This window comes from Salminus brasiliensis, chromosome 6, assembly GCF_030463535.1.
Source record: "Salminus brasiliensis chromosome 6, fSalBra1.hap2, whole genome shotgun sequence".
NCBI classification, from domain to species: domain Eukaryota; kingdom Metazoa; phylum Chordata; class Actinopteri; order Characiformes; family Bryconidae; genus Salminus; species Salminus brasiliensis.
This window is the reverse complement of record NC_132883.1, coordinates 32,780,966-32,790,319: the sequence shown is the minus strand read 5'-3', so window position 1 is coordinate 32,790,319 and position 9,354 is coordinate 32,780,966. Positions and strand designations below refer to the sequence as shown.

Below are 9,354 nucleotides of genomic sequence, written 5' to 3'. Positions count from 1 at the left end.
TTCTCAGAGATTCAAAGAATCTATGACCCCCAAAATCCTTTTTAGTCCCCCATCTCAGTTTTTATACCATGAAATCTGCAATTGTCTTTTCTAACATTGCCTTTGATTATCAATAATGTTAATATTTAACTGTTATTATAGTCTATTTAACCACCTTTAGCATATAACATTAGTATCACCATCACAATGTGGAAATGATAAAAGTGAAGCCAAGGAGATGGGCATTACTGTCTTTGAACTTGACCTGACCTGATGAGCTGGTACGACCTCTCTCTCTCTCTGTCTCTCAAAACAGAACTAGAAGGGGTCTCACCTCTGATGACTTGATTTCGCTTCAGATTCAAAGCATGTTCCCGGATGCTCGTAACATTCAAGACAGATAACAACGGTTGCTAAGCAGAGATTTATAAAGTTAAAATTAAATTAAATTACACATCTCCAACAGCCATGATTGTTTGTAGGGGGTCCGAGCTCGGTGGGAGCATGCCCCCATTGAAGTAGGTCCTGAAAGGTGTGGTGTTCTTCATCACTTCCAACTGTCAAATCTTTATATCTTGTCAAAATGCCAGTTTATCCAAGTGTGAAGTATGAAGAATAATAAACATGTGCTGTTGAATTGTACATTTAAATAGAATAGATATTACATCTCTCACATGTGTGGGCCTCTGTAAGCATTATTTTGAAGTCTAAATCATTATGGCTCAGAAACATTTTATGTGTTTCAGATCCACACACATTTTAATTAAAGAGAGGAATTTGCATTTGTCAGAGGGCTCAGGTGACAATTAGCAGTATTAATGCAATTTTGTCACATGTCACTGTGCAACATGAAACAAAAGCTGCGAGGATCTATATCTTACTAAATACTTGATTTGGCCCCAGCAGGCCACACCACGCTCTCTCTCCCTTTGACAGATTGTAAGCCTGTAGGGTAAACCATGGTTTCTATAAGAAGGCTGTCACTTCCTTTTAGAAGTCCTGTCAGTGGCATGTGTACATTCCATGTTCTTTAAGATATTGGTTTATGATTATCTAAGCAATGTGACAATAATATTCATGTCTTCAGCAAAGTATTGTGTATAATTCTGTGTGTGTGCATGATTTAATGTATGTGCGTTAGAATAATAATCAATCACATTTAAATGTTAGTTGACACAAAGCGGCATAAAAGTGTGTGTGCGCATGTGTATGCATGCAAGGTTTGATTTCACTGAAATATTAATGTGTGCACAAACATACACTGACATTACACTGAATATATTTAATTTAATTTAATTTAATTTAACAGTAAGTGTACGAAAGAAGCAACAATATGTTGAGCATAAAAATAATAATAATAATAATAATCTGCTTGCAAAGAAAAAAATCATGATATCAAGATCTTCCATCATGAAAGGAAAAAAGTTTATTCATGTTTGAAATTACACATAACTACCACAAGGAAGACTTTTCAGTCCAGGGTGTAGTCTGGTTAGAAAGAAACACGAAACATTTTTAATACATTAGAATCACTGCCACAAATAAATTTTCATGACTTTTTTTAATCAGTTTCAGAATCACATACGATACAAAAAAAGAGAAAGAAAGCTGGAGCCCTGTCACACAGAGTCTGAAATGTACAGTTCTGAATACTGAAACTTCTATGCATTACAGATTTTTTTAATTATGATTTTTTACCCTTTTTTAAGTGAATTAGTAACAAGATGAGCAACATTCAAAATGTTCTTTGCTATTTACAACAGTTTAACTGTTTGGTGTTAATTTTTAGTCCCAAGTCCCACTTTGCCCCACCCTAACACCCTCCCCAAAAATCCACCACAAAACCTCCTGACTCTCCATATTATTCTTATTATTCATATTATGGTCATTCTTTTTTCTTTTTTTTTACTTTTTAAAAGTTGCAAGAAAGCAACTAATTTTCTTAGAAGATTAAAATATACATTAGATTACATGAAGAGAGAGAGAAAAAAAGTTGATGAAATCAAATAAAACTACGTAAAAAATGGAAAATAACGGAAAGTTAAAAGGATGGCGGTGATATTGTTGAGAGGTAGTCAGTGAGAGCACTCTAAGCTAGAGAAATGTTGGAAATCTATTGGTTTTTCTATGAGTCTGAATGAGGTAATAAAGCTGTGTATTGATTTGTGAGATGTATAAATACTCTTAAGCTATATTATATACAAGACGTCTTTTTTCCTGTCTATGAATGGAGTCCCTACATGCAAAACAAAGTCCTGGTGTAACTGTAAGACTCATATTTTGCGTTATATTAAAAACATGTCTCATGTAATATGAGACTCATTTCATTTTACACGTTGAGATAATGACTAATGGTGTTTCATGTTTATGGATTATGAAAATAAAATATGGGACCCATTTTTCCAGAATTTAAATTTATATCCCAAAATCAAGCGCATCGGCAACCTAATTTAGTACCACCACCACGACTGTTGTAAAGTTAAAGAGAAGTTAAAAAGAAAGTTAGATGAAGAAATGCATATAATTTCTAAAATTCCCAAAGCTGCCTTTCGTAGCATATTAGCCCTGTAAAATGAATGGGTTAGTATAGATAATTATCGGTCCTTGCATCCCTGTATTCTGGCTTTGTTTACAGTAGACTAGGACTTGATGAAAATGAGTTATGAAATCTGAGTTATGAACTGAAAAGACTTGCGTATAAAAGAGACCATATAATCAACCAAAAACTCTGAGACTGTATACTTCATATGCCCAAAGAAGCAAAAGTAGTTGATGAATATGTGCAAAACAAAAATTGTTAAGAGTTGAAACTGCTGTGGACTGCAGACAGTAAGTGATTCAATTCCTAGGAGACGTCAACGCTTCCGAATGTTCTGGAGAAAGGCCAGTGGCAATGGAGACATGAATGTGTGAGGGTTCAAAAAGGATTCAAAGCTTATTGGTAGCAAGTTTGTCCTGTGTCTCTGATTGGTCAGTCCATGGGTTTGTCTGTGGTCTGGTGATTGGTTGCCCCACAGTCTAGGAAAAGCTGTATTAATGAAGAAGAGATCAGTTCGAGGTATCAGAGTGCACACTACCAGGGCCTTCTGTAGGAGAGATTACAGAGGATGGGGTCGTAGCATCCTGCCATCCTCCATTAGCCTGCAGCAGTAAAAAAATCAAATAGAGATAATGCGTTAAAATCAGTTTATTAGACAAGAACCTTTTCACAGAATTTCACAAAACTAAAAAAATCTAATCAATATATACACACAAAACAAAACATGTGTTCAACAATGAAGTATATGTGTGCAAATAGTATTGTGGATACTTAAGTAACAACAATTTGAATGTCTGTATAGCGATGAAAAGAAAGATGTTTATAAAATGGTACAGTGGTCCACCAAAATTCATCTAAGATCCCTGAAAATTTGGGAAAATCAGCTAAAGGGAACTGCACAACAAAATAACCAATGTGGTTCTCACATACGATTGTGTAATTGTGAGGGTAGGGGTGTTATTTATTCATCCCTGATTTTGGAGAACTGTGCAGAACTGAGTGTGAAGCCTAATCTAAGAACACATGTGAAAAATGCTTATATGCATGTATTAAAAAATTAAAAGTGGGGGTAGGGGTGTGTGTTCGGTCATGCTGACGGCCATCTCGTTTCGTTTGCACGAGCATCAGCCTCTCTCTCTTTTTCTCTCTCTCAGCTGCCTCCCCTCTCTCAGAAAACAAATTCGCCTTAACGTCGCGGGCAATGGAAGCGATCTCTGAAATCAGTGTCTAATCAGATTTCGGCGGTGGGCCGACAGCTTGTCGCTCCATATTTTGATGTGAGTCAGGAGGAGGGAAGGCCAGGCTGGGTGGGGTGGGGGTGGGGGGGATGCTGAGTGAAAGTGACGGTGGAGGCCTTTCCTCCACCCAGCGTGCCTGAGTGTCTCTGACTGAGGCATGTGGCTTCCGGCAGAAACTAGCCTTTGACGGAAAGTCTCCTGCCCGGCCTCCACTACCTTTCCTTTTCTTCTTTTTTTCTTGCTTCTCAGTCATAACAACAAAAGGCAAGCATATGCTTATCAATTTATAACATGCCACTTTACCAAAGCTATCTATCTGTACATGCAATACACACATATAGTTTCTTACTTCTCTGTGCATTCCAGCACTCAAGTGTTTTTTGTTTAATTCCACTAGCAGCACACCTAATTACATTTAATACATACATAGACAGTATAAATAGATACAATTTATATTACTATTTATACCATTTATAAATAAAAGAAATGACTCCACATCCATATAATATAAAATCTACAAATTAAAATTCTGTGTAGAGTGTGTAGTGTGTGTTTGGGGAGGGACTGCTCAGTGGCAGAATTAGAATTTTGCTGATTTAGAGTTCCTGGAATAGGTCAATAAACAGATTGATCTGGCTTCTTACAGCCACTGTGTCTGGGCTCTGGCTGAAATAGGAGCGTTATGAGGAAGTCTGCTCAGCACTGGTGACATGCATCATCTGCATTCAGCCACACTGACCCTCTCTCCCTGTGTCTCTCTGTCACTCTCTTTCTTTCTCTCTCTCTCAAGTCTGGAGAGAGAGCAGTCACCTACCACTACCACCTCTGTCTCTCTGTTTTTGGAAGGACCAGGAATGAACGCATACATAGCAACAAACACGCACCTCTCTTTCTCTCTCTGTTTCTCTCTGAGAGTGTGAGTGTGAGTGTATGTGAAAGTGCAGTTTGAGCCTGTGAGAGCCTGACACTTCATCTGCACTGCTGCAGGCCACAGAGGCCGCGACAAAACCCAAGATGACATGCCGCCTCATGAACATTCGGCAAAGATACACTGCCACGGCCGAGTCACACTGTTGCAAAAAAACATGCAAACACTTTGACTTCTAACATCGATAATAAAGTGCATTTCTTAACTTAACTTATGCAAATGCTCTATAATGCTCCACAAAAGAAAATGATCTGATAGTTCTGCGTTATTAATTACCTTACAGTTAATTATCCATCCATCAAAATCCATCTGTTTCTCCATAAAGATGTACTTATTTTTTTTCTCAATTAGTCATTTAACCATCCTTATTCTCTTGTGCATGTTCTCTTTAGCAGAATTCTTAAGAGATTAATTTCTATTTATTTATTATTGGAGAATAAAAGGAATGCAAGTATTTAAGTGTATTGGATTTATTCAGATGGAATCTATCTACCTTTCTCTCTCTTTCTCTCAGTCATCAAATAATTGAATCCTTTTACACATGTGGGTTTAGATTACAGAGTATACAGAGGAAAAAGCACCCTAGCAAACCTCATCAAGAAAGATAAAATTCATGTCTACCGACGGCTGCAGGCGATCATACTTTCATATTTCATCTTGTTGATAAGAATATTGGGAATTCTTTGAAGCATTTCAAAACAGCAGATAAAGGGAACAAAAGCCTTTTCATCTCACAACACTATAGGTTACCATAATAGTAAATATTTACACAAGCAACAAACATGTTTAATATCTGTCTGAATCTCATTCTGCATTCTGTGCTGTTTGGGTGTATGGCAGACAATGTTTGGTTCTCACCAATCAAAAGTGTTTAATTAAAAGAAAATCATGTATTGTGCCATATAATGTATGCCATACTTTGTCAATAATAAAAAAAACAAATAAACAAAAAAACATGTATTACATAAAGTTGTCACAAACATGCTGTCTGATAAGCTATTTTTTATAGATCTGTCATAAAACGTATATAATATAACCCACTTGCAGGATGTAGAATTAAAATTCTTTATTGTCTGATTATATCACTGTTTTACTATATTCTACATGAAATATAAAAACTCATACAATGCATATTCAATGATGTTATAAGATAGTACAGAAAATTACATATTTGTGTAGCTCTTATCTGTACTACTGTAAAGAATTCAAAGAGTCTCTACGTTTCATTACAGTGTGCCATTTTATGTTTTTACTCTGACAAATTACTCTGAATTACTTTGTCTGCATCCCAGCAATTAACTCCTCTTTTGCTTTTTATATATTTCCCCTCCACAGCATTTATTCATACAAGCACTTCTTATGACATGGTTATTTGCAATAAATCCACTTACATTCAAGCCATGTGGACTGTACATGGAGTTCCCCCCAAGAGCATCATTGTATCCTGCCGTCTGACTGATAACATGGCGCAGGGTATCCACCTGCAGAGGACACAACAGGAAGTCAAACTTGTCAACTTCCGGTGTCTCGGAAACACACAAACATTAGCAAAAACAACAAAACACACTGCACACTGAAGTCTGAACAGGAGGGACAAATGGCCCAATTCACAGTTGTAAAAGACTCTAGGAATTACTAAATATTAAGAAGTAGAATCTCTGTTTAAATTGAAGCTAATTCACTTACTCTTTAATGTAACTTCAAAATGATTTATAAGAATTGTCTAAATGAAAAACATTAAGTAAGTCCCAATTGCACACTAATTACTGATACTAACTAACTTTATTACTGATACTAACTAACTTTATAAGTGTGTAGTATATGGTACAGGTCAAAGTGTCAAAGTTGAGTATGCTCAAAAATACATGATGCATGCTTAGAACCTGTCAGATTTTGAATATGGTTTTAATAGAAACTATTTAAAAAATGGCAGAAAACAATACAATCGCAACTGTGATGGTGGCAGAAGAATTCGTAATGATTGATGCGCGCATGAGAACACTGTAAGTAAAGTGAAGAAGAAAGGCATTTCATACAGTTTCAGCCATTACCTATGTTCAACTAATCAAATCACAGAACTGAAGTGGGCTGAGCTGACAAATCTATGTGGGTCCATTTTTTGTTTACAACTGTGCAATTGGGCCACTGGTCCATTGTTCTCTACTAGTATGACAACAGCGAGTGAAATGAACATAAATTTTATATAATAGCATGCAATGCAACAGTTGTTTTTAGACAATATTTCTTTGAATGCAGGGAGCTGATTACAATACAATAAAAATAACAAAAATATTTACATAATAACACAGACCAGTGATCTGAAGATAATAATAATACACGACACAGCATGTTATGAGTGCTACAGCTATTTGCCAGAAAGGGTTAGCAGGTGTTGAAAACTCTTCTGCTACAGTACAATTATCAAGGTTCAGAAAATCCTCTTTGTCCTAATCATCTTCACAAGAGTCATTTTCTCATGGAAATTAAGACTTAATATGGATAATCTTGAAATGGATAAGCATTATGAAGCATAATGACACAACCACAATGAAACAGAGATAGAGTAAAGGATACAGAAGTTTGAAGGAAAGTACAGTTACAAACACCCAATACCAACCCAAGAGCTCAAGTCAGAGCCAAATGCATTCGCAACATCAACTGCAAAATGGGGTCTGTTCCAGAGGTGAGATCAATTTACTAACAGACTACAAATAATGAGAATCTGTTTTTATTGGCCACCCTGGACTATGATAATGATAATTTGTTAGAGGGCAATTTGGGATTACCCAAATAATCCGTCCAAAGCCAGACATCAGTCATCAACAATTAATGTTCCATTGCTAAAATAAATGGGAACTGTGAGAGGGAGCACACAATTCAGTATGATTATCCGTAAGCTGGTGTTTTTGAGACTGTACTGTGGATGACTGGCTACCTAGCAGCTTTCTGTTCTGGCACACAGCCCCAGTCCCTGTGCGTGGAGCCTACCTGTGATTGCACATTGGCTCCGACTTGTGCCCCTTGGTAAGAATCCCCATTCGGATTCTGCATGCTCATGAACATGTCCCCCGTGTTTGGGAGGTTAAAAGAACCTGACGAACCTGGAAAGGAAAGATGTAAGTAGCTGAATAATGAAAGAGAGCAAGGAAAAGAGAGAGGAATTCACACATACACACACACACACACACACACTGAAACAAACACAAGCATACATACATCTACAAGTATGCACACACACCACCCATCCACAAACACAGATGCCCAAAATGCAAGCAACCAGAATGTAGCAAAAGCAAAGGAAGAAAATAATTGAGAATATAAATGTGCCTATTTACTTTACTACTGTCTAATAAATAAATGCATACAGAAATAAAGAAAGTAAAATAGAAAGAAAGAAATTAAATAACACACATAGATTCGGTATGATGTTGACAGCTTAAGTTCCACAGGATTTCATATGACCTGCTATTCTAATGGACTAGCTCAGAAGGGATTATGTGCCAATGACAATAAGGACAGGAAGAAGCTGATGGAAAAGGCCAGTACCAGTAAACATGTTGGTTAATAGAGTGTTTTTGTTCTCTGCAGAGTCCAGCTGAAATTCTTCATCTTTCATCTGGAATCCTGGGTGCAAGAAAAAGGGGACCCCTTTAAATCTCTTACCCACAAACCCTCAGGGCTCAGCCTTGTCCACAACATAGTCACTTCGGTTTAATATGTTTGTTTTATTTAAGTTTAGTTTAGTTTCAGCAATAGACTATACACGGCAACATGCTATTAAAATATATATTAACACCCTTTTTTGTTTGTTTGTTTTTTGTCATTTTTAGAGTGTAACATAGCAAAAGATTTTCATTAATGCACTGTGGGGGTAACACTGTTTTGCATTAGAGGACAGAGAGGAAGGGAAGAGTGGGAGAGGATCATCTTTTTTTCCCCCTTTTACCCAAAACAGTTCACACGGCAGAGACCCATGCACACACACTTGCATACACACATACACAACAGTTTCTGCTTGTCTACTTGACACCGCTCATCTCGTTCAGCATGTACGGTCTGGGAGGCAGGAGAGTGGGGCTTATCCCCCAAGCTGGGACCACTCACTGTCACAGCACCCAGGCAGCTTGGAGTGTGGGAGAAAGCATAGCTCTTCCAGTGAGAGCAGGGCAGGGTACAATGGGGTAAGCTGGGGTAGGGGGCTGATTTATGGTTGTGGTGAGTGTTTACTGATGCTTACCGGAGTTGGGTGTGGTAGGTGAGTTGGTCTGACTGTTCTGCACAGCAGCGGCCACCGCATGAGCCGCGTTCACGGCCGTCTTGGCAGCATATAAGTTGGCTTCTTCCTGGAACTTGCCAATGTTCTTCTTGTAGCGGATCCTTTTGTTCCCGAACCAGTTGGATACCTGGGAGAGAGAGTGAAGGGTTTAGGGTGGGGGCGGGGGGTGAGGATGTGGGTGAGGGAAGAAGGAGGGGGTGTCAGACATCAAGCCAGACAAGGCACAGCGCACTGAGCAGTGTGATTGTTTCAAGATGTCACGTTCAGGTCCATCAAGTCCACGGTCCCCAGCCTCCCGCAGTAATATCCGCTGGGCACGTAGACTAATTAAGCGATTATCAGACAGGGCTTGTGTGCTATTACGGATGAGAGCGTGACATGCTCTCTGTTTGTC

General features: G+C 38.0%; 1 protein-coding gene across 6 annotated transcripts in view; it reads right to left on the bottom strand.

Annotated features, from left to right (window-relative positions):
• Positions 1-1,387: 1,387 nt before the first annotated feature.
• The window catches only part of pbx3b (pre-B-cell leukemia homeobox 3b), a 74,758-nt gene continuing 66,791 nt past the window's right edge, over positions 1,388-9,354 (bottom strand). For 2 of the 6 annotated variants that reach the window (XM_072682066.1, XM_072682067.1), the window contains 5 exons: positions 8,922-9,087; positions 8,231-8,308; positions 7,673-7,785; positions 6,076-6,165; positions 1,388-3,120 (listed from right to left, as the gene is read on the bottom strand). In XM_072682066.1, the coding sequence (XP_072538167.1) occupies positions 3,028-3,120; positions 6,076-6,165; positions 7,673-7,785; positions 8,231-8,308; positions 8,922-9,087 (540 nt within the window). In that variant the 3' untranslated portion in view covers positions 1,388-3,027. The remainder of the gene's footprint in view (positions 3,121-6,075; positions 6,166-7,672; positions 7,786-8,230; positions 8,309-8,921; positions 9,088-9,354) is intronic. The other 4 variants (XM_072682068.1, XM_072682069.1, XM_072682070.1 and 1 more) reach the window with 2 other exon arrangements.